At 52.3% G+C, this 25,312-nt stretch overlaps 1 protein-coding gene across 3 annotated transcripts in view; it reads left to right on the top strand.

The window, feature by feature from the left end:
- Positions 1-25,312, top strand: part of GATA4 (GATA binding protein 4) — a 73,785-nt gene that overhangs the window by 6,003 nt on the left and 42,470 nt on the right. For 2 of the 3 annotated variants that reach the window (XM_012645900.1, XM_012645898.1), the window contains exons 1-2: positions 19,679-19,758; positions 23,268-24,387. In XM_012645900.1, coding sequence (XP_012501354.1) covers positions 23,772-24,387 — 616 coding nt within the window. In that variant the 5' untranslated portion in view covers positions 19,679-19,758; positions 23,268-23,771. Of the gene's footprint in view, positions 1-19,678; positions 19,759-23,267; positions 24,388-25,312 lie in introns of those variants that run through there. The other variant, XM_012645899.1, reaches the window with a different exon arrangement.

Here is a 25,312-nt window from a genome sequence, read left to right as displayed (position 1 = left end):
CCTCCGCGTCGTGGCCGCTGGGGTTTGCTCCAGCCACGATAACAGAGGGCTCCCTATCTAATCTGGACAGCAGCATGAACAATCCATTAGATCTCGGCATTTATCCGGGGTGGGGGAGGAGGGAGGGAGGGGGGCTTGCGTGCCCCACCCTGGGAGGCACTGGGCTGCCCCACTGGCAGCAGGGTTGGGGGAGGATTAATGAAACACAGAATTTTGTGTGGACCCAAAACTCACCTCTGCGTATTATGTTTACTGATGCTGGTAAATGATAATTCTATCCATTGTCAACCTAAGGAGGAAACAGAATCCCTTTGGGTTGGAGAGCTCACTTTTTCTTCTAAGAAGTTCAATGTGCTTTACATTGTCTCATTCAAACTCAAGCTGTAAGAGTCCCACTTTCACCGGTATTCCTTGAGACTTGGGAGACTTAAATCCATCCACCCATTCTTTCATTCATTCATTCGGCAAACATTTACAAAGCTTTACTCTGTGCGAGGCATTGTGCCTTGCACTGACAGGTTAAATTATTTGCCCAAGATGAGGACTATGCCAGCGACTGGGGCGGGACCCTAAATCAACTATTTCAGTCCCGTGACTGCTCACTTCTTCCCCCCAAGACATACAAATCAGAGACGTTGGGAGTTGCAAAGGCCCCAGAGGTTATCTGGTCCAGCCTTCCATTCAATGCAAGAATCCCCTCCCCAGGGGAGCCAGGCCCTACCTACCTCTGCTCTCCACTGGCTCTGGGAACTACAACTTCCAGGTGGGCTTCCCATTTGAAAGTGGCCCAGTGGATGGGAAAGTCTTTCCCTGGGGGAGTAAGGAAGCTTAGCACCCTGAGCTGCTGTGACTCCAGGAGTCCAGCCTTCTGCTCTAAGAGTTAGGGTTCCAGTGCCCAGGGCCAACCCACTTCCTCAGCTCCAGCTGCCTGGCCTCTAACCCCGTTGTGCCTTCCCCTGGGAGTAGAGATCCCTGAGTTGCTGGACACTAAACCCCTGGAAACTTTGAGAGCAATGGGCCTTAGTCAAGCTGACCTTTCTTGGTTGCTATGGTGAATATTTGCTGCCGGGTCAGAGAAACGCTATACACAGTAGCCAAAGAATCACCAGAGCCCATATTCTAGTTCCAGCACAACCACCTACAAGCCGGTGACCTTGAACAAGTTATTTCACTTCTATTTCTAGCATATTCTAAAAATAAGATGGATGAATGTGCTTCTCAAACATTGAGAATGACACCTTTTTCAAAGATAAAATTTCTTCTCATAAATAACCTAAGATTACAAAAGGCAATTTCTGAACAATGACCTCCTTACAAAGAATGTTCTGGAAACTTTTTAGATCTTGTTGTCCCTGGGTCAGTGTAAAAGTTTAGACTCCATGTTCCAATAATGTGATTTGAATCCCATGTCCACTACTTACTGGCTATATTATCTCAGCCAAACTACATAAGATTTCTGTGTTTCAGTTTCTTACTTTTTTTTACCTTTTTTTTTTTTTTGAGATTGGGTCTCACTGTGTTACCCACGCTGGAGTGCCCTATCATAGCTCATCACAACCTCAAACTCCTGGGCTCAAGTGATTCTCCTACTTCAGCTTCCTGAGTATCTAGGACTACATATAGGCACACACCACCAGGCCCAGCTAATTTTTTATATATTTTTTTTTAGAGATGGGGTCTTGCAATATTGTCCAGGTTGGTCTCGAACTCCTGGGCTCAAGGAATCCTCCCACCTTGGCCTCCCAAAGTGCTGGAAATACAGGTGTGAGTCACCAAGCCTGCCCAGCCTAGTTTCTTACATTTTAAAATCCTCATAAACCTCAGCGGGCAGACAGGTTTCCCCAATCCCAGAGATAATGTCCACAGTATAAAGTGTTCGGTTGGACGTTAATGTCCCCCTTGTATTCGTTTGGCTTTGTCTGTCTTATTTCTTAACTTCTGACTTCAAAACTCTTCAGAAATTACATGTATCTAATAAGAGGTAGAAATTTACCTGACAAATTATTAAATATATTTTTTAATTAGCTTACTCAAAATCGGTGGTAGTGAGAATTGTAGGTGCAACTTTTCTGGAAGGCAATTGGGCAATAGGTATCCAAAACCCTGAACGTGTTCATATTCTTTGACCTGCTTTTTCCAGTAATAGAAAATTACTCTAAGGAAGTAATCAGAGGTTTACAAGATGCTTTACTTACCAAATTTATGATTTGAAAGGAACACATCAAACATTTATTTATTGAAGTAAAAAACAGGAAATAACTTAAACTCTGAATGATAAGAGTTTACTTACTATAAACTATGCTAAATCTATAACATGATCATTAAGTTATATTTTCTTAAGATATTTAATACCACAGAAAATTCTCATATTTTTAGAAACAAAAAAGTAGATTCCACAACAGTCTATACTGTGAAACATGTGCTGGGGGAGAGAGAAGAGAGAAGCCTAATGTTTTCCATGGTTCTTTCTGGCCCCCAAAACTAATAGACTCAGACTCCAAGAATAGTCCTGTACTTCTGATTTCAGGTTAGAGATGTTCATGAATGGTGGGAATGATTTTTTTCCACAAAGAGATTCCCGCCACCCCCCAGCTCCGCTGCCTTTAAAACATGTTTTCACGGCCATCCAGATTGTCTCAGAATTTTACTTGCAACCTTGAGTGTTTCTGAAATTGAAAACAATCATCTAAGTTCTTGTAACTTTTTCCTCTTCTCACAACTCCCTTTGCTGGCGGGAGGATGTGGTGGAATGTGAGGCCAGGTGCTGGCCCAGCTGCAAGTACAAGCTGATTGCTCAGACCCTGGGCCAAGGGAGAGCAGGAGGGACTTGGATGGGAGAGGGAGGTCGAACCTTTGGCGGTGGCCAAGGAGCCAGAGCGGGTGTTCAGAAAGGAAGACCTCTGTGACGACAAGAGAGTTAATTAAAGCTAAGGACAGGAGGGAAAACCAAATGAATTACAAGACAACCGTTAGTAAATGTTTTTGAAACTGAAACATTTGAGCTTGTAGACCAATAAGTAGCCTTCCCAGAGGCTAAGGCTGCCTTCTCCCTTTGCAAGCAGAGTGTGGGATGGAGATGGGAGAGAGGGTCACAAAACGAAATAGAAACAAAATCCCACCATAAACTTGCAAAACCTTCCCAAGATCTTGCCCTGAGTTTTTTGTCTTGATGCAACACATCCCAGCCAACAGCAGATAAAAGTAACTTACAGATAAAGACTAGTTTCACTTTTACTAATTAGCAAATAAACATTTAGCAAACACATTGTATTCTGAATACAGTGCAGGATACGGACTTAAAATACCACTCCCAGCCTCGGTCTCTAAATTCTATACTTTTTTTTTTAACTTTGAGGTTATTCTTGGTTGGTTGGTTGGTTGGGTGGGTGGGTGACAAAGGAATGTGAATAGAATTTTTGCAAACCACAGAAGTTTAGATTCCTATAGAATGGAGGCAGATCATCTCTGCCCTTCTCTGTGGACAAGGCAAGCAGGACCCAAACAGGCACCATGGTTATCTTCATGTCACTTGCCAGCCCCCTGTGCTGCAGGCACGGTGGCAGTAACTGTCTTGGAGGATGAGTCTCACAGGGACAAGTTCCACACACTTTTGCCGACTGAATTCTCTGCAAACCAGATCCGCAGCAACTACCAGTTTCTCTGCACTGTGTCTCTGAAGGGAGTCAAACTCAAAGCCTTAGCAGACTGCATATGTCCTCGACATGGTGAGGAAACATCCCAAAGCAAGGGGTGAGGAGAACAGAGCTGGGAGGGTGCCAATTCCCCTCACCTTTGAAAAATGTTTTGTTCTCCACCAAGCCAGGCACTCCTGCATCTGTGGATCAACCTGCTGCTGACTGCTCTTCTCCTCCCTGTAGCATTTGGCATTCCCAGAAACATCTCCTCATGTACGGGGTTTTTAGTAGTCATCCATGATCCCAGAGACGTATCCTAGGCACTCAGTCTTGGTATAATTTTGTAATAATTTCCATCTATAATCAAAATAGAATGAGAAAAGTCAAACAATTCTTCCCTGGGCCCTGCTACAAACTGCTTAACCAAACAGTACCTGAATGCCTTCTTCTGTAAATTGGAGACAATGAATAATATTTGTGGTTATCAAAGTGCTTTCACGTATATATCACATCGCATTCTCACAGCAGCCCTCTGGGGTAACCAATGTGCGTATTATTAGAGCATTACACCCATTTTATAGATGAAGAAACTGAGACTCAGAGATGTTGCATTGCCAAAGGTCACATCACTAATAAGTAACAGAATTAAACTTAAAATGCCCTGCTCTGACTACAAGTACTGTCTCTCTCACCCTCCAGACACATGCCAAGGATGCATGAGATGGTCTGTAGGAACTGATTTGTAATTGCTCTAATAAGTTTTATCAGGATCCTTACTCACCCCAAAATCATGGAATCAAGACTAGCAGAGCTACAAGGCTCTTAGAGTGGATTGAACCCCACCCCACCTTCATTTTGCAGGTGTGGCCCAGGGAGGTTAAGTGATTTGCCAAAGGTCACTCCACGAGTTAGTGGAAAATGACCACTGTCATTTTTAAAAATTAGTTAAAAGAACTGCCTACCAAGCCCATTTTTATGGGCTTATTTTAAGCAGGTTAATAAGTATACCGGGAACAGCTTTAAACCCAACTGAGTAAATGCTGACACTAGTTTATAGATTCGGTAGATAAGTAGCAATAAGGAATTATTCATCTCTCATTTATCATCCAGCCTCTCCAAGGGGCAAGTTATAAAGTGAAATTTGCACAAATAGCAGTTTAAGAGCCTCCACACATGTGAGATCAAAACAGTGAAAGTAAATTGGTTTCAAAGCTGTACCTTTATAACGTATCTATGCCTGAGGTCTCTTGAGATGTAGAAAAAATACTTGGGAAAGTTATTTGCATTTCATAAATAGGCACATTTCTTATACAGAACTCTATAGTTGGTCTTCAAACTTTTTCAATCATTGATTTATTCTTTGGAGTACGTATTGAGTACCTACTGTGTGCAGAGCACTATAGGTGATTATAGTATTATTAAATACTATTCCGGCCATCAAGAATCTTTTAAGCTTAATGAGATGACAAAGTAAAGCTCACACACACTCTTGAGTCTTGACTCCATGAACCTTTGGGATGAGCACTTTGTAAACTGCCCAGAGTCAGTGGGGGACAGGGGAACGGGTGCCTGGGAACAGGAGGGAAGAGAAGCCTGCCCCATAGTTCCCGGTACTGCGGCTGTGCAGGAAGCACACTGAAGAGGAGGCTTCGCCACAACCTTCTCCCCAGTGTTTCTCTATCATGAGAATGGGGCTGGAAAATTCATAGGCAGAAAATGAGACAAATAACTGGTGGCCCCAATTAAGAACCTCATCCAAAAATCCCATGAAGCACAGACTGGTGGAGACATGGATGGGGGACCCATGGGTGGCAGTAGCGGTTATTTGTAATATGCCAAAAATGAATAAAATCCACAGATGGTTTATTTGGGGGGCAAACTCTAACGAATGCTCACGTGTTATTCAGAAGGGCTGGTTTTATTTTAGTTTTTTATCACTTCTAGTTTGCCAATGGCGGACCTGAGGCCCAAAGTTCAGTGTCAATAACAGAGCAGCCACAAATCCAATAAGCGACTTTGCTCTCAGCTTCCCAGACACCTTCTGGAACCTCATGGAGGTCCATTCGCCCTCCCCATGGGCTGGCCCTGTTTTTTCAGACAAGTAACCACTCGTTGCTTTCATGGATGGGCCCACATCCTCAAAATTGAAGTATTTTCCAGGGTAAAAAGAATTTGGAAGCTATTTACTGAAAGCCCTTAACTTGTTAGATGGGGAAACTGAGGCTCATTGCGTTCAAGTGACTTATACGTAGGGTGACCACAACACTTCTGTGAAAGTATGTGTGAATGCATGTGAATTACTGCACAGGACAGCAGGCATGCATTGGGCCTGTCTCAGGCATCCAGGACACTGGATCACCCTAGTAAACAGTCAGAACAAGGACCTGCCTGTCGCACACACCCCCTACACTTTGCTACCTTATTTTCTTTATCTCAAAGGCTGGAATTTTTGTGAGTCCACAGGACCATCAGGAAGATATTCAGTCTAGAAATGCAATATGTGCCCAGTGCCCATTTGGGCTTGGTTCATCCACAGTCTAAGGAGGGCCTGGAATGACTGTGGCTTTGAATGTCTATGACTTGTGAACCTTTAAGGCATCCTCAAGCCCCTGCCCACCCCCATCCCTGGCTGGGTTATGGTCCCTGTTTCCAGTTCCCTGCAAAGGGCATGGAGAGCAGCCCTAACCATGTTCCCAGACTCCCAGCCTCTACCCCAGAGCCCAGGGCAGCCTTATCGCTAATCCTTTCGCCCCGGTGATTGCATCAGGGTGAGGAAAGTTTGGCCTTGGGGTTCAATTTATGGAGGGGAGTTATCAGTTCTTACAGTAGCATGTTGAAATGGAAGAACAGGGTATGGCCAGGGGCTCAGGGGCTCAGGGAACCTTTGGTCCTGGCTGTGCCACTAAATAGCTGTGTGGCTCTGGATAAGTCCATAGCCCTTTCTGGGTCCTGACTGCCTCCTCTAGTAAACAAGTGGATTGAACTCAGAACGCCTGAGGTCCCTTGCAACTCCAGGGCTCCACATAAGCGTCAGAGAGAGGCTGCCACATGACTGATAAGTGGGACAAAGGTACCTGGGGCCATGGCCACCCCCTCCCCAACAGGGGACTGTGGTGCTGACGAGGCATCATGTGGCATCTGTGTCTGCACACAGTGGGAGGAACCATAGTACATTCATTCCAGCCACATCCCTAAAACTACATCTTCAGCCATCAAGCATGGGGATTTACATTGTGTAATTACAAGATGGAAACTTCAATTTTCCAAATTCAATTCAACAACTTTTTTTAAATTTCAAACTATTAAAGATGTACAAATGTTTTTGTTACATGGATTCATTGTATAATGCTGAGGTCAGGGTTTTTCGCGTGCTCATCACCAGGAAGTGTTCGTTGTACCCAATAAGGAAGTTTTTAGCTCTCATCCCCTTCGCACCCTCCCTCCTCAATTCAACAAACCTTTAAGAAGTGTCTACAGTATGTTAGAAACTACGGAAAACACAAAGATGTCAAACAGAGGATTTCTGTCCTCAAGGACGTTGAAATTGGGGGGAGAGAGGTTTGCAGACAGACAGACTTACAGAGAGATTAAACTGAAATGCAATATGTTAGAAGCTGTGGAAGGGGGATGGAGGGATTAAATGTGGAATGGAGGTGGAAATTTTTTTTTAAGTGTATGTAAGAAGAAAGCCCTTGTCTTCTCCTTGTATATCCCTCAGCGTACAAATGCCTTGCTCATATGGGCAGCTTTTGTGTCCTGGAATCAAACTACTTGAGTTTAAATTGTGGCTCTGGGGACACCTGTTAGTTAAGCTGGGAAAGTTACTTAACAGCCCAGGCCTTAGTTTCTTCATCTGAAAAACGGGGGAAACAGAGTGACTGTTTAGATAAATGAGAAAATCAGTCCATGCAACACACTTGGCACCGTGCCTGGCACGCAGTAATGCCTGGTGTTCGCTGTTACACAACAAGCGTTTGCCTGGGAAATGGATTGAGGCTTCATCTGCAATCCAGGCCTTTTATCTCACGTATTCAAACAGGCCTCCCATGTTTTGAGTTCCTCACTGGACACATTCATTATCCACAGCTCAGTGTGAGTTCAGACTTAGAGCCCTGGCATGCCCCCTTTCCAGTGTGTGGGACCGGGAATGACCCCATGGTATGGAAGCATTTGAGGCACAGAATGGCATGATTTGGTGATATCCATCTGGGGAGCTTAAAGTTACAAAACGCTGGTATAGGAAGGGACCCAGGAGACAATGCAGTCCAGGCTCTTCGTTTTGCAGACAGAAAACTAAGACTTAGAGAAGTGGTGTGACTTGTCTGTGGGCTTGGCACCCATCTGGCGGCAGTGGTGGGATGGGAACCCAGGAATCCTGACTCCCGGATCAATGAGCTCTCCTCCCCCTCCCCTAGACTCCTGCCCAGACCCTCATAGCCAGCGCTGCATGCCACATCGCCTCTCCTGGGTCCCAGCAACCTGGGATTCCTCCCTCCCCTCTAAGATGCCCCAGAGAAAAGGTGACCTGTTTTCCAGTTCTTAGGTCCCATCTAAGGTAGAATTAGGGTCCTCACCTGTCCAGGGTTAGCTCTCAACTCAAGGTGGGGGGTGGGGCGGGACCAAACAAAAACCTTCAGTCTCTAAGTCTCCGGTGTTGATTTTCTCCTTTTATTCTCACTAACTGGAAGCGCTTTGCGGGTAATATTTTCATGATCCTCACATTAGTGTCACCAACAGAGAAGGCGGCCTAGGGGCCTTCAGCAGAAAGGACAGGTAAAGCAGGAGCTCTGCAACCTGTTCTCCAGCCTGCCAGACCTCAGGTGAGGGCCCAGCGGTCACTGCGAGGGCGAGGGAAGGAAAACGAGGCAAAACAAGACGGGGAGGCGGCGGGTGACGCCGGCGGGGAGGTGGGGAAGGAGCCGAGCTCGGTCGCATCTTTTCCAGCGGAGCCATCGGAGTGTGCTCACTGTGGTAAAGACGCCTTGCTCAATGAGAAAATCAGAAATGCACAAAAAGAATCCTGCAGGACCTTACCGTCTTCGCGTGCATGTGTATTTACTTTTGTTTATCTTATCTGTCCCTATATAAAAACTCGAATGGCTAGTGGCATGTTCCCTGGTCCTGCGTTGTCTCCCGTGGCTCGGAGCGTGAGCGATTCCCGCGGAACCGCGCGTCCTCCCGGGACTGTCGCTCCGGGCGGCGGCGGAGTCCGGCCGAGCCCGCGCGGCGCTCGGGGCAGGAGTGGCGCGGGGCGCGCGGGGCGGGAAGCGGGAGGAAGCGGGGCCGGCGCAGCGGGCGCCAGGCCGGGGAGGAAGCCGCCCCCTCGGCGGAGCCGGGCCGGGCGCGCCGGCCGGGGGCTGTGACCCCGAGCGCCGCCGAGTCTGCGCCCGCCCGCCGCCCCGCTGCCTCCCGCCGCCCCGGGTTCCGCGGCGGCCGTCAGCGCGCACCTCATCAATAAGGCCTGACAGGCGCCGGCCCCGCGGCCATCCATCACGCCGGGCGGCGGGCGCGCGCGGGGCCGGGAGCCGGCGGCCCCCGGGGAGAGCCGGACCGGACCCCTGGGCGCGCGGCGGGGGCTGCTGGAAGCGCTTGCAGTGCCGTCCGCGCGCGCGGGGTAGGGGCGACCCGACCGCGCCCACCCGGGGCTGAGACCCTGGGCCGCCGCGTGTGGATCGGAGGCAGCATTTTTCTACCCATCGACAAATACTTGACTTTATGCCGCTGCTTAATCCCAGTGTCTTTGAAGGACGTGTTCATTTGTTTCGAAGAGCTGCAAGAAGCTGAGAAACGATTAGCTTAGCGCAACCCATGCATTTCACAGAGGAGGAAACTGAGGGCCAGAGTGGGGCCTGGGCATGCCTGAGGCCACACGTGAGATGGTGACCGAAACCTGACTGTGCCCGAATCTCCCGACCCGACCCTCAGCCGTACGCCGTCCACGTTGGCACTCGGCAGCACCCGGGACCGAGGTGCAGTTTGGCATCGCATGTGTGGAATGGGCAAAGTCGTGCGTGTCACAGGTTCTGGGCGGCCTATCAGTGCGTGAACCACACAGGGTCCCCCAGTCCCTGACCCCAGCTCAGGCCAGAGAGAGAGAGTGTTGAAGTCAGGAAAGAATAGTACGGGCAGTAAAAAAAAAAAAAAAAAAAAAAGAGAAACACCTCACATTAAAAATAATGTTCCTTGAGTTCAGTTGCTTCCTCTTTGCCCCAAGAAGGTGGCAGGGTTCCCTCCTGCGTTTGCCTGTTCCAGCGCTCACTCCTGTTCCTGCCTGCAGGAGTCTCTTCCTCACCCGTCTGCATGGCTTGAACGTGGAACTTGTGTTCCTCCTTGTGTCTCCAAAGTCTGCACGGTGCCTGGCACACAGTAAGCATTCAATAAATGCTTGCTACATGAATTACAGCACTTGTAAGGGAATTTGAATAATTCTGGCCCAGAGGATGTGGAGGCTGAAAGAACCCACAGATCATGGCTAGAGGACCTGGGTGTTGCCCCTGACTTACCCAAGGCCTTGTGTGTGTGTGTGTGTGTGTTGTGGGGGGGTTACCTTGTGGTGCTACCAAGCTCTCCTAGCTGTGGATTCCTGCAGCCTTTGCACTTCTCTATTTCCCTTCCCACCTTTTGGTTCCTCCCCTGCTTAATTAGCAAACTCTCCTATGGTGGGGATCAGAGTACAGGGGGTGGGAGGGGAAGAGACCGAGGAAGCCAAATTGTTTGCTTTGTTTCTAACAGGAAACACAATATTTCGTGGGTATTTATTTTGTTTTTGTTGATGGTGTTGTTTTCTTGGTGTTGTTGGTTTTTTAATTGAAGGGCAAAGGATGAAATGAAAACCAATGACCCATAGGTGTCTCTTAATCTTAACATTCATTTTTCCCCCATTACCAGAAATATTTGACTGGAGTTAGAAACAATGACGTTATCAATAACTCTGGGAAGAGACAGAAACAATCTCCCTCCCTCTCTCTCTCTCTCTCTCTCTCTCTCTCTCTCTCTCACACACACACACACACCACTTTTACTGAAGAGGAGATGTAGCAAAGCCATCCCATGGCCCAGGTAGTCAGTGGCTTTTGGGTTCTCACATGATCATAATTTCTGTAATACAGGTACAAAGTGTGGATTTATCTGGCACAGAGCCCACTTTCTTCCTATTGCCTATTTACCCCCATGAGAGCTCACCCACGGGAGCATCATGAACTGCAGCTGAGAGCCAGAGCGACTTACCGTGCAGCACTATTTTGAGGGTAGAATACAACCTTGTCCAGGAAGGACCACGTTTCACCAAATGCTTTTCCTTTAGTCCATTCAGAACTACAATCCTGCTCTCAGCAGCAAATGCGTTCCTCCTTCAAGGCCAGGCCTTGGCTTATACTTGCTGCGTGAGACCAGCTGGACAAAACCCAGTCTCCCACGACTGACTGGGTCTCCCTGCTCCTCCTCATCCTCTCCCAGGAAGCCAGTAGGTTGCCTGGGAGCCACAGAGCTGTTGAAAGTGATTTAGCAATTCCGGAGCCACTGCCGTCTGGCTCCAGGCCCCTGAGGATGCAAGAGCAGGCTAGCCCTGGATGTGACACCGTCCTCCCCACAGCCTGCTGCAAAACGTGAGTGTACATGCGCTCGTGTGTCAGTGTCATACGTGCTTGAGATAGGCGCTGGAGCTGTGCCCGGGACGAACCGCTGTGGCCATTCCTGTGGATTAGGGTGAGCAGTCGGGATGACCAACCTTGAAAACCGGATCCTTTAAAAAGAAATGCAAGGCTCACTTTTGTGTATACATCACTCTTCTCAAGTATTTGAGGTGGGAGTCAAACACGTACCAGGGATGCGGAGTTGCGCTAAGGACGGGGGTGGAGAGAATGGGGGCTGACGAATCAGCGGTACTTTTTCCCTCTCTGCTTTTTTAAAAGCCGGATTTATTGAAGTGCAATTTACATACAGTAAATTCACTCCTTTTAGTATATAGTTCTATGAATTTTGACATACAAATCGTGTAACCACCATCACAGTCAAGATATTAGAATAGTCCCGACACTCCCTCAGATTTCCTCCTCCCCCTTTGTGGTCAACTCTCCCCCTTCCCTGGACCCTGGCAACCTCCAACCTGCTCAGTCCCTGCGGTTTTGCCTTTTTCAGAATCCGTATTCATGGATTTCGTATATAGCCTGTTGAGTCTTCTTTCACTTCCCTGAATGCATTGAAGATTCGCTCACGTTGTTGGTGTATTTGAACTTCAGGGCTCTTCATTGCCGGGTATTATTCTGTTGTATGGATGTACCTCAGTTTACCTCCTCCTCACTTGGGGATCATTTGTGTGGTTTCCAGTTTGGGGCAATTATGAATAAAGCTGTAGGTTTTGAAGATACCAGCAATATTCTTTTGCAGATGAAAACACAATTCCCGTTTAACTCTTCTTATTCTGAGTCATATTGCAAATAGTACATCTGCTGGGCCAAGTTCAAAGAATAGGGTGGGGATGTCACCTTCCCTGACAAAAAGTGGTATATGTAAGAGTGTGTGTGTGTGTGTGTGTGTGTGTGTGTGTGTGTGTAGAAAGAGTACAAATTCAGAGCTTTTGAAGTGGAATAAAGACAAATTGTTCACACAGGGATTGAGAAACTGATCCCTTTGGATGGATAAGGCAAGTAAGTCTGTTATTCTGCCTGTTCGGAACCCCACCTCGCCGCCTGCTCAGGGAGAGCGTGGGCAACTGGAATCGGGACCTCCAGAGGCTGCACGGGGGAGGGCTGCATTCTGCCTCTGCCCCTCGCTGGGGAAGGCCCGCCCGTGGTGAGTGCTGCGCAGTGAGGGAGGGAGGAGTAAGGTCTGCGGAGACTCCAGGTAGCTCTGCCCTCTGCCTCTGCCAGTGCACTCCTGCTAGCTCCCTTCATTGCCATGCCCAGGGTTCCTTGTCCCTCAGACTCTTTGCTTCTCCACTTTTCCCTCTTCAGTCCGGTGCTCCTTGGCAATGTGCTGTTCGTTAGCACCTCTGCTGAAGAGGGCTGGGCAGAGGAAGACGTCATACTTTAACGGAGGAGCACCCCTGTCCTCCCATCAAACACACACGCACTTGACTTGCTGGGGGAAAGTTGAAGCCAGCCACAAAGAAATGGAGTGAGAGGATCTTGCAGCTGTTGTCACTCAGTTCAGAATACAGCACATGTCCTTTTAGCAGAAAAAAAGACAGTCTCTAGCTATTCCGAGCTCCATGCCTCCTTCTTCTTCCTTCTGTTCTTGCAAAAAACCGATTATTTCCAAACAATAACTACCTCCAACCCAGAGCCAGTGAGTGGTGGGCAGAGGGCAGCTGCTCCCTGCCAGCACCTGCCTCTGTTGGGTGGTCGTGGGAGGCTGGGACCTGTCTGGAGTGGGTCCTCATGGTGCCCAGGGTCCCCAGCCCCAGCACACACACCCTGTCAGTGGACCCTGGACCTCCAGGCTTGCAGGATGGGATGCTGTTTTCGCACTTTGGCTTTGCGCTTCCTTGACACTTTCCTGTCTTCTGCTCAGCCGTGCCAGGTCCTGGCGCCTGGCTGGGCGTCTTCCCCAACTCTGGGTCAGCTCCGGGTGAGGGGAAGGTTTCCGCCACTACCAAAGCGGGGAAAGGGGCGACCCGTGCAGAACAGTCTGACGCAGGGAACACCACGTCTCTGGGGGGCCCACCATGCCCCCGATATGTGTGTTGGTCCCAGGACTGGTAGCGCTCCAGCAGCAAGTGTCCCTGTCACTACTGCCTTCCCTGGGAGCCAGGCAAGGGGGGCCCTCGAATCGGGGTTGACCTCAGCCCTGTCTGGCTCCCTTTCCTCCCACCCAGCCGGGACCCCTTCTGGCTTGTCTCCTTAGGGATCGCCCCTTTCTCTCTGCCACCAAGTCTCTCGCAGGGTCTGTGCGTCTCTCCCTTCTCTGTCTCCCGTCTCTCTGTTCCTCTCTGTTCTCTCCACCTGTCCATTCCCAGCTTTGTTTTTTCCATAACACTTTTCACCATTTAACACTCTGTATAATTTGACTTTTTATTGTCCATCTTCCTCTTTTCGAAGATATGCTCTTAGGGAAGAATTTTTCTGTTTTCTTCCATGCTGAGTACCCATGCCGCTAATGTTCCTGGCACAGCATAGGTGCTCAATAAATGTAGAATGAATAAATGAATGAGTGAATGAATGAATGCCAGTCTCTCGCAGTTCCTTGGGTCTGTCTTACTCTCCCTTGCTCTCCTGTCTGTTTCCTCTCTGTCCTGGTCTCCGCCTGCCTTTCTCTGTCTTTCCCCCCTTTCTCTCCTTCCTCTTGTCTCTGCTTCTTCTCCAGCTCCCAATTTTTCTCCGTCCCGACTTTTAACTTCTGACTTGGTCCCTCGGTTCTCCCAGGATCTATGGGTCTGGGCCCCCTGCGACGTCAAAGACCGGGCACCTGGCATGCTGTCAGCCTTCCTCCCCAGCGCCCCGCCACCTCCCTTGCCAGTCCTGCAGCCTCAGCACCTAGCCAGGTCCCCCAGCTGAACTTCCACAGTCCTGACTGGGCTCCAGGAAATCCCCTCTTCCTGTAGACCCCAGGACCCAGGCACCTCCGGGTTTCCTTGGGGCAGCCTAGACTTTGGCGGGTAGTTTGTAGGTGGTGGTGGCAGGGCTGAGCTGGCAATGAACCCACAGGGGGATTTGTGCCATCCAGACTGGGCCACTCCCTCTGCTTCTGGCCTGGGCCTCAGTGTCCTACTCTGAGAAATGGTGGCAGCGGTGCACACCTGTGTGCTGGGCGCTTTTGGGGGAACATCTCATTCTCCATCTCCCAGCCACTTTGAGGAACACTGCTAGCATGCTTTATGTAGTTTCAGTCATTCAACGAACATTTATTGAGCACTTACTATGTGCCAGCCACGGATGCTGCCCTCACAGAGCTTGCCTTTTGGGGTACGTGGGGGGTGACATGGGAGGTGAGTTGGGGTGTGTGTGGTCAACCAACCACAGATAAATGAGTTTTTAACTCCAGGAAACAAAAGACCTATGAATAAAGTAAATGAACATTTTTTTAAAAGACTCATCAAGTGCAGTAGTGAGAAGGGGGAAATTGTAGAACAAGGAGTTTGATCTGTAACTGACTGTGAACAATCAAGTGAGATAACTCACTACCTTCGGACCAGCTGTAAATGAACATTTGACTTAGTCCGAGAATGTAAACGGTGCTCTTGCTCTGGGCTCAGGGCTGCCAGCACTGTGACTTCAAAAGTCTCTAACTGGGGACAACGGGGGACCCACAAGTGAAAGAATTGGGGCCCATGTCACCAAGAGATATCCCTAAGCTTTGGTCCCACAGAGAAGAGCCCCTTACAGCCCCTCTGAGAGCCTGCAGGGAACCAGATGCCGTGGGTGTCAGTAGTTCCTGCTTGCTGCTGTTTTGCTGCAGTCCTTGGCTGAGAAAGGGGAAAGGAAGCCAGATTGGCACCGGGAAGAGAGGCATACACGACGGCGACAGCGTCATCACAGCCATAGTGAGCCCGGTGCTCAGGGCTCACCAGTCCTCTGGCAGCAGTGCCCCGACTTGTGGGCGCCAGCACCGTTCTCTGCCCTGGCCTCAGCTGCCCTGGGACCCCGAAGAGCGCACCCTCCCTATTCAAGAAGGGCCTGGCATCCTTCCCGAACCTAGCAAAAATGTTCAGAGACTCCTTTTCATTCCTCTTTCCCTTCCCAAGGGCTCTTAGATTATAAGACACGAACCGTTTTTTTAAAAAACAATTTTAAATTTTAAATGTCACACATGCTCATTAAAGGAAATTTAGAAAATTAAAAAGAGACAACAGTTAAAAAAATATTTCACAGTAAAAGGCCAATAGTAAATAAAACGGAAAAAAAGAACTAAGACTCAGAAATCGAGATTCTAGAACTACTGCCTTGGCAGGCTTTGCCTCCTACCTCAAGCACCCTAACCTCTCCGGTCCCGTGTGCCTGCTTGTAGGTGAGGATGGGAGCACCTTCTCTCCCTCCCTCTTGCATAGCAATGTTTTTGTCCCTAGAGAAAAATGGAATTTGAGAGCGTTCTGTAATCTGGAAGTGACTATAAAATAAGAGGGCTTGTTTGGCAAACTGCTGGCAACGGGGCCAGAAGCTCCAGGAAGCGTTTGCGGGGATCTGCCAGGGAGAGGGTGGCTTCGCTTTGCAACACCGAATAGTGTTTTTGAAAGCAAGACAATTAAAAAGCATAGCTCTCTCCTCTCCCCGCGTCTATTGGAGGGAGGCCAAAGATCGAACCGGGGTGCAGAACTCGGTTCCCGGTGGGACAGGGCGGGGTCTCTATGTCCACTTCCTCTCCCCCAAGAATTGCGGGGGTCGAGGTACCGACCTCGGGAGTGAAGGAAGGTAGGTCTACTTGGCCTTGCAGCTTAATTCGTTCTCCATTTTCCCATCAGTGGGGATGGGGACGTGCCGGCTCCGCACCTCGGGTCTCCGTTCGCCCACCGGGCTCTTGCAGGGGGCAGGGCGGGCCCCCCGTGGGTGCGGGTGGCAGAACGAAGAGAATCGTGCCACCCGCGCCCGGCCCGGAGGGGGAATTAGAAGGCCGCGCGGAACAAGACGGGGCATTCGTTCAGCGCGGGTCGCTGTGCCGGTCCCTCCTGCAGCCTTTGCGCACAGCCCGGCAGAGGTGCATCTACGTCGTGGGGTGGTTCCTTCCACAGGACGCGGGTTGACTTCTGTAGTCCCCTCTCGGGTTCCTTTTTTCTCTCTGGGGGTTTCTGGTTTCCGTTTATAAGACTCTGGCGACCTTGGGGCCCCCAGATTTTTTCAGGCATTGTTTTTGTTCCTGGTGCGGCGGCCAAGACTGTGGTCCAGGTCTTGCGCCTGGTTGAAAGCGAACCCGCCTGTGTCCCACTGGAAAATCGCGGGAACCCGGCACTGGGAGACCCTCGCTGGTTTCTCTGTGAATTCCGGCACCCGCCGTTTATTTATTTATATGTATTTTGGGGGAAGCCAGAGTTCAGATCCCTCTGTACCCCATATGCAGCCTACAATTTTTCCCTGCTGGGGATGGGCCGTCTCAAGTCCCAGGAGCCTTAAGGGAACAGGGACACGCAATTTATTCTTGTGTCCTGGAGATTTTGTTTTTTAAGAGTATAGTACATCTGAGTAATTCTTACTTGTCTAAAATCTCACGACTTGACGCAGGGTCCTTAGACACAGGCCCTTAGTAAAAGCAGCCACAGACGTTCACAGCGTTAAATTCTCCCAGTAGGTTATGGGAAAGGAAAGCCGAAAGAGAACGTGAATGGGGTTGGGCCACCCTCCCCAGGCCAGCCCAGGGACATCCTCCTTAAAAATAGCCAAGAGTCTGAACCACGGAGCACCAACCCACTCGCCCCTTCCGCGGCCTCCCGAGCGAGGGAGAAGCCTGGGAACCCGCAGAGGCGGCGGATAAACCTCCTCCAGCCGGCGGCCAGCGAGGCCTTGAAATGCTCCCCGCTCCTGGCAACGCGGGGCAGTCTCGGCTCCCCGGCTGGCCCAGGGAGGACCGCTGTGAGGGAGGGAGGGAAGGAGCGAGGGAAAAGAAAACTCCCCAAGAGAGCGGGCTGTTTGCCAACAACCCCTGGTGCGTCCTTGAGCCCAGGCCTTGGGGAGAAAGATGGGGGCGCTGGGCCCAGAGAAATAAGCCACAGGAAACACAATTTTCTCTGTCCCAGACGCCTTCCAGAGGGAGCGAATATTCCCGGGCAGGTTTCAGCCCACCCGGAGAGCGCCAGCGGGAAGCCTGGGTGAAGGACCTTCCTTGCTGGCCTGGCTGGAGCGGCAACCCAGGGAGCCTAGGATCCTCCCTAGCAAGCTCCTAGTACAAGCAGGCTCTTCCACCCAGGGGTCTCAAAACAGCCGCATGGAGCAGAACCTGATATGGGCCCGCCAGTGTACAGAGGAGGAGACTGAGGTTCAGGGAGGCGGGGGTGTGTGGGGAGCGCAGGCTCGCCGCAGGGTCCCGCACCTCGCGCTGCGGCCCACGCGCACTGCTAGAAGGAGCCCGCGTGGGAGCGGCCTGTGGCCTTGGCTATGGGGAGGACTCTCAGATGGCCGCCTCGCCAGACGCGAAGCCCCAATCCCCTGGCTTGTTGCTGAGAAATCCAGTGCCTGGTCGCCAGACTCAGCCCTTTTCATCCTCTGAGGGTCGCGCGTGGGAGGCAGCTCTGGGACCCCGGGCAACGCTGGCACAAATCCCCGCGGGGAAAAGGAGGCCGGGGCAGCTTCCCACTCGCCCAAACCCAGACTTTCAATTCTCCAGAAAGCCCTGCGGGCCCCTGAGCAGGCCTTGGCTTTGTGCCTCTCTCGCTCACCCCAGGGTGGTCCAGGACCCGTTTTAAACAGCGCAGGGGTCACATTCCTCCCCGCTGCGTCTGAAGGTGCTCAGATTGGAGGGTGCTTTTCCCCAGCGCCCGGCCCCTGGGATCCCCAGAACTCCCTCGCTCTTAAAGTCCCGGGCTTTAGGTCTGCGGTGCCAAATTCTGCTAAGGCGAAGGCTAGGATTTGGGGGAGGCGGGAGAAGGAACCCTAAGCACGCAGGCCGCCAGCTTCCGGGCGTCCAGGGGCGCAAGCGGGCGGCAGTCTGGGGCGGCTTCGGTGGTCCAGCGGGCGCGCAGTCCTCCAGTCTCTCCGCGCCCCGCGCCGCCTGTTTTCTCTGCTCTGCGTGGGCCCCTCTGGACCTCCGCACCCCTCGTTCGGAGAAGAGAATTCCCCGCGCAGCCGCGCTCAGTTCTTCCTCCGGGATTTTCCTGAGAATCCCCAGGAGCTGGCCACGATCCCATGGGGGGTTTCCTTCCAATCAGACCCGCGTCCCGGCCTCATCCTTCGCGCCCGGGTTGGCCTCGCGCAGCCCGGGAATCCACGACTGCTTTCCGACCGCGGAAGCTGGTGTCCCTCCCTTCTTTCCGATCGGCACGAGTTTCGCGCAGGGTGGTATCCCGGCCCCCTCCCCATCCCTCTAATCTGGTATGAGAAACCTGTGCTCAGGAGAGAAACGCGGCCTTCAAAAAAAAAAAAAAAAAGTTTAACCGAAAGAGCGAGAGCCACCCGCCGGCTGTTATCTGGGGCTGAAGGCTGCGGTAATCGATGGGTTATTTTTACGCGGTGATAGGGCCCTGTGATTGCTCTATTAACCTTTAGACCTGTCTGAGGTGCTCTCGGGTTCGCGGTCCCGCCGCGCTGGGGCCTCCAGGCACTGACGCCAACTCCCAGCTCAGGCCGGACACCCTCCGGCCCTCACCGCAGGGAGGGGACTGCAGCCCCCGGAAGAGCCCTCTCCGCCGAGAGGCTCCCCTGGGCTGCGGGCTCCCCGACCCTCGTGGGTTGCTGCAGCGGCCGCCGCAGGCTGCGGAGAAAACCGGGAAAGATTAGAGGGGAAGCGGCCGCGGGAGACGGGAAGCATCGCCAGGAAGGGGTGCACGTTTTGCCCAAATACACAAAACTGAAGGTTGAAGCCGGGGCTCTGGGCGCCTTGCCGGCTGCCTGGGTGCTGGGAAGGCAATAGGCCGGTTTCGGTCTCCACGCTCGGATTTTAGCAACCAATCTAAGCGTCTCCTGAACCTCCCCGGAGTCGGGGCTTGAGCGGGTCCCGACTACTCCCGCGGGGAAACCTGCGGCCAACCCGGCACCCGGGGTGACCCAGTGCCCCGCACGCGATCGGGAGTGGAGCCCAAGAGGTCACATTCCCCACTATTAGCTCCGCCCCTCGCCCACCGCGGCTGGACGGGGCCCACGGGGGCGGGGCGGGGAAGGAGAGAGGGAGCTCAGTAAAGCCGAGCCTAGGCAAAACCGCAAACCCAATCGCCCTCAGGCTGGGCGGTGGGTGAACACCCAGGCGTTTTCCCAGGCGGTCCCGGAGCCTGGACTTTGCCTGCTGGGGGAGCTTTTGGAACAGCCCTGCAGCCCGGCGCCCCGCAGAGGTGCAGCCTGGGCCGCGCACTCCCGCCCCTGCCCTTGCACGTGACCGGCACCGGCCAGTCAGCGCCCGCGAGCGGAGCACAGGGCCCGGGACGCGTCGGCGAGCGAGGGGACTCGGAGGCGGCCGGCGCAGTGGCCGCTAGAAGCTTAGTCGCCGCGGAAGCTCTGGGGACGCCCAGGGGAGCGCGCGCGGGTTCTCAAGGAAGCTCAAGCCCCGGCAGGTAGGGCTTTGTTCTTCCCTCTCCTTGCTCATTCCTGCGATCCCCGAAACTCCGAGCTCCTCGGCGCTGGTTTTTCGGGGGTAGAGAGGTAGTCGGAAGGTGGGAAGAGACATCGGCCACTCCTTCTCCCCCCAAATTGGCCAGAAAGCCTGTCCGCCTTTGATTCTGGCCTTAGTACATTCTTTAAATCAGAGTAAGATTTGGGGGCAAAGCAGAAAGGGATATTCGAAACGCGCTTGGACTCTTTTTGTGTGCATCTGAATGCTGTGATCGCTGCCCCAGGGTGCAGGTTCTCCAGCCCGGGTTTGCAGCTCGAAGGCCTGGGCCTGGGTGGTGGTGGTGGCCGTGTGAAGTCACCCTGGCCGACTGACCCGGGACAGGCCGCAGGGCAGCTCGAACACGCAGGGGCATAGACGGAGGTGTAGCCGGAGGGGTGTCGCTCCCCAGCGACTCAGCGGACGCCAAGTGCAGTGGGGGGCAGCGCTCCAAGGCTTCGGGGGCCCCGAGACGCTCCGAGGTCCCGAGTAACTGTTGAGAGGCCTGTTTCTGCCTTTTCTGGCTCCTCCTTGCCTTCCTGACTCGGGTCCAGGCAGCCAAATGCCCCTAACGAAGCGAGCAGCCCCACCCACCCTCCGTGCTTCTGGGTGAAACTGGCCAAGAGCCGGAACCGGCCCGGAGCCGGGACGTCCCTCCGCCGGCCAACGCTAGCTCCCGGATCCACGGTGTTATGTCTCTTGGCTTTGGGCTGAGGGCTCACTCTGGGGAGAGCGGGATGCCCAGGTGGTGAACTGCCACCAGGAAGAGGGAAGAGAGGGCCTTGGGTTGGGGAAGAGGGTGGCGAGTGACCGGCGGCCGGTGGACGTCCCGGGCAGCAGGGCCCGCGCTGCCGGGAAGGTTGGGGAAGGGCCTCGGGGAAGTATTTCCTGTGCTTCTCCGAAAAGGAAGGCAACCAAGAGCAGATTTTGGGTTTTTAAAGAAAGAAAGGCTTCACTGGGGTGATGGGGTGATGCTCCCCCACTTCCGTGTCTCCTCCCTGGCTGCGGCCAGCTCCATTGCTGCGGGCTGGTGTGTCACAGTATTCCGCGCAGCAGGCCGAGAGCGAGGCGCTGGCCCAGTCGACGGAGAAACAACGTCCTGTAAACCGACGCGAACATTTTGGGCGCTTCCAACGTTCCCGCTCTCCAAAGTAAATCGGGAAAAGGCTGTTGGCTAACTCATGAAAACAGAAAGCATTTCCTGTGGGCCTTCGATTTTGGGGTGTGCTGGGATGAGTATTGAGAAGGAGAAAAACTAGGGCGCAGGCCAGACTTCTGCTAGGCTCAGGAGCTGCTGGGCTCCCTCTGCGGACTGCAGGGCCAGGCAGAAACCCAGCCAGAGTGGTTCTGAGAGAATAATTTCTTGTCTTTTCAGAAAGGTATAGAGGGGTATTTTCTCCACCTTCTATTGTTCCAGCAGTGATCCAACTCCCAGGTAATGTATCAGCCATTTGAAAAGGCAGAGAACGTGATAAAGATGAGTGTTGGATTTATAACATTTTTAGCATTTATATTTTAAAGTCTGCAAGTTAGCACCTGTATGTATACTGGAAGACGGATTACAAAATTCTAAGTCTCCTTTCTTGAAGTTACATGAGGAAACAAAAATTATCAATTAGAACGGCAAGAGTTGAGTATTACAAAAAAAATATACAACCTGAAATAGGTCGACAACCTGATTTAAAAGTTAAATATTGGATATTTTATTAAGGTAACCCTATATATTTACTATTGAAGCCCAGAGATTACCAGGAGGTGTTAATTTTTTGCCTTTATTTTCAAAAGGAAAAGTTGGTGACCTTAGGTCAGTTTTTTTGGATCCATCCTTTAACCAAATTTGCTAGAATGAAATAACCACCAAACCAGTAATTTATTGTATATTTTGAAAGCCAGTAATAAAGCATTTAGGACTAACAATCTGGCTATATGATACAATGCCATTAATTCCATTATCATTACTAGTGATGTCGCAAAAATGGTGAAAAGCATTATATAGTGTATATTGAAGATTCTATTTCCAGAATTTTTACAATACTAAAGATGATCATTTATTATGGTACATATTACATCTGAGGTACTTTTTATGGTGTATTAGAAATATAGCCAACTGTTACTTGGAACTTTCTTTGTCCCTATTATAACAGTTTTGTAAGTACTTTACATATATTAATTTATAATCCTGACAATAACTTTACAAGATACGTACCTTTAATACTTGCATTTTGCAGATGAGGAAACTGAGGCACAGAGAGGTTAAGTAATCTGTCTAAATTTATTCCTTAAGTTGCAGAGCCCGGATTTCTTGTAAGTCTACTATTACAATAAAAAAGAAACCATTGTCAGGAGTAGCTGCCTCTTCTTAAGGAGAAAAGTGGGAGTGTAGTGGACAGCTTCAAACCGCTGGAGCCCTACAGATCCTGTCCCCTCCCCCACCCCTCTCCAATTGTACTTTGATCTTAGACAAGTTTCAAAACTTTCCAATGCTTCAGTTCCCTCTTGTAAAATGAGAAGAAACACCTTTACTTAGTGGAGTTGTAGAGAAAAGGGCCTGGAGCACAACAGGTGATTCAGAAAATGGAGCTCTTATTTTTATCAGAAAAATTGCCTGGTAACATCAGAACACAGGATGCTGGAAGCCTCCTACAAACTTAATGCAGTCCTACAAACTTCTTCCCCAGGCGTCTTCACTGGTGTTGGGATTCTGCATATGGGTGCACTTGTGATTCTATACGAAAAACCCAGTCAATGAATTAGAATGGTCCAGTGAGTTGGTTCTGTAAAGTGACCTTGTATATTCCTCTCACTTTTCTGGTTCCCATATGCAATCTTCTAAATATCTAAAATATAACTATTTGCAAGAAACTTGCAGCTGGTCTGATTTGATGACCGTGTGGTATGGAGTATGTGTGAGGGGTTTCACAATCCTTTTCATGAGATTTAGCAGATTCCGTTGCTCATTTATAAACATTTAGACTCTAGTTTTTTTTTTTTTTAAGATTAGGAACAAAACTTTGTTAGGGTGCTGTTTTGTATAAAGTTTGTCCTTGCCTCCACCCCACCAATCTAAAGTTCTGTCTTGGTCAGGAATGCTTGGGGAGAGGTGAGGGAACAGAGATGAGGGCGACTTCTTGGGTCCCAAGCACTCCTGCAGAAACCTTGAACCCTTGGACTTAGTGGCAAAAATATGCTTTTAGAATAAGGTAAAATTAAAGTCCTTCCTGACAAGCAATACAAAAATAATTGACATAGATCTCAGCCAATAACTACATGCCCAAGAACCGGGAAACCCCAAGTTTCCCTGCAGCCGGGGCCAGACAAAGACCGCAGCTTCCCGCTGCTCAGGCCTCCGAAGCTGTCCCCTTCCCAGGTGGCAATTTCGTTTGCAGTGCAGGAGAAGTCCCCACCCAGGGGGAAAGTGGGCTCCGAAGGCTCCGGGATGAACCTCTCTCTCCCTTTTTGTCATTCGTCCTTTAGGACGGCGGCTGCAGCCAGGCGGGAAGGAGCCGGCCCGGCCCTCGGCGTTGGAGCCAGCCTGCCGGACTGCGCCTGTGGTCGCGGGTGTCCCCACGGCGGTGCGCAGCGATTGGCGCGGGACCAAGGCCTCCCGGCGTGACGAGTGGGGGACCCGAAGGCCTGTGCCCCACGCCCGCAGCTGCGAGGCTCTACCCCGCATCTTCTGCCACTCGCAGGCGCTCCGGACCTCCAGGCCCTGGGTGGATTCTGCTGATCCTGTACCCCCTTTCGGAGCAACGAAAATTTCAATTTGGGATTTTCCTGGCTAATCAAGAGCCTAGAATCTTTTTGCTCAATGCTGGATTTAAAACGTTTATATTTTTGAGCGACTTGGGTTTTTTCCTCTTTGATTTTTGATCTTCGTTTTCGTGACAGTCCCTCCCCTCGTACATTATTGTCGCTTTCTCCCCCCGCCTTGCTCCTTGACCTGCGAGGGAGAGGGAGGACTCGGAAGCTCGCGGGGCGATGTACCAGAGCCTGGCCATGGCCGCCAACCACGGCCCCCCGCCCGGGGCCTACGAGACCGGCGGCCCCGGCGCCTTCATGCATGGCGCGGGCGCTGCGTCCTCGCCGGTCTACGTGCCCACGCCGCGGGTGCCCTCCTCGGTGCTGGGCCTGTCCTACCTCCAGGGCGGAGGCGGGGCCGCCGCGTCCGGAGCGGCCTCGGGAGGCAGCGCGAGTGCGGCCCCGTCGGGTGCGGGGCCCGGGACCCAGCAGGGCAGCCCGGGCTGGAGCCAGGCGGGAGCCGAGGGAGCTGCCTACACCCCACCGCCAGTGTCGCCGCGCTTCTCCTTCCCGGGGACCACAGGGTCCCTGGCGGCCGCCGCAGCCGCCGCCGCCGCCCGGGAAGCCGCGGCCTACAGCAGCGGCGGCGGGGCGGCGGGCGCGGGCCTGGCGGGCCGCGAGCAGTACGGGCGCGCCGGCTTCGCGGGCTCCTACTCCAGCCCCTACCCGGCCTACATGGCTGACGTGGGCGCGTCCTGGGCCGCGGCCGCCGCCGCCTCCGCCGGCCCCTTCGACAGCCCCGTCCTCCACAGCCTGCCCGGCCGGGCCAACCCCGCCGCCCGACACCCCAATCTCGGTGAGTACTGAGCGCGAGTTCTGGGGTCAGTGCGGGACAGGAACAGAGACCGTCTTGTGCCCTGTTTGGGGCGTTTAAGTTTTCACAAATGAGTGTTGGGTCTGGGGAAGGTGCTTGATGACATCGAGTTTCCAGGGAAGACACACTGGTGGGGACGGCGGCGTGGTGGCAGTGAAGGTCACAGCCCGAGGACACCAGGTTCTGCTGAGTGAGGCCCGGCCTGCCCGCCAGATCCTCTTCGCAAAGAGCGTGGCGCGGCCGGAGCGCAGCCCCCGGCGTCAGGTCTGTCTGGGCCACGCCGGCGGTAGGTGACCGCGGAGATTGGCAACCCCGGGATCCCGGCGGACGCTGGCGATCTCGGGGTTTCCGCGCCCATTTCCGCCTCGCCGTCCCTCTAGCCCTGCTCGGGGAACTGATTACATGGGCTTGGACCTGAAATCTTCTGCGCCATTTGGCCGCCCAGCTGGAGGATCTGCCATCCTGGGTGGCAGATGATCTTCCAGTCGGGGGTCTCACACCAGGAACAAAGGAGGGAGGGAGCAAAGGAGACGCGACCGAGACGGGTTGACCTGGAACCGGCACCGTGGGTGCGGCGGGCAGGGCCGCGTGGCAGCGTCGTGCTGGCCGGCGACAGTCGGACACGCCCGGCAGGTGTCCGGGAACCCAGCAAAGCCAGCGGGGCTTTTTGCAATGCCCAAGCAGCTTCCACGCGTTGAGCCTCTTCTTCTCCCGAGGGCTGGGATTAGAAATAACACTCGTGTTGGACGCAATTTAGTATTTCCATCGTATGTGGGACTCGGGAGGGACGACAAACCCCTTCCACTTCCCGCAACTTACAAATTAACCAACCGAGGTCTGAGAAGGGGCCTCTGTACTCCAGGCTGGGGGAGAAAGGGAAGTGGCCACCGCTAGTTCAAAATGCAAA

The sequence above is a fragment of the Propithecus coquereli genome, unplaced genomic scaffold (genome assembly GCF_000956105.1).
Source record: "Propithecus coquereli isolate 6110/MARCELLA unplaced genomic scaffold, Pcoq_1.0 Scaffold238, whole genome shotgun sequence".
In the NCBI taxonomy this organism is placed as follows: Eukaryota; Metazoa; Chordata; class Mammalia; order Primates; family Indriidae; genus Propithecus; species Propithecus coquereli.
This window is presented reverse-complemented; position numbering and strand designations above follow the sequence as displayed.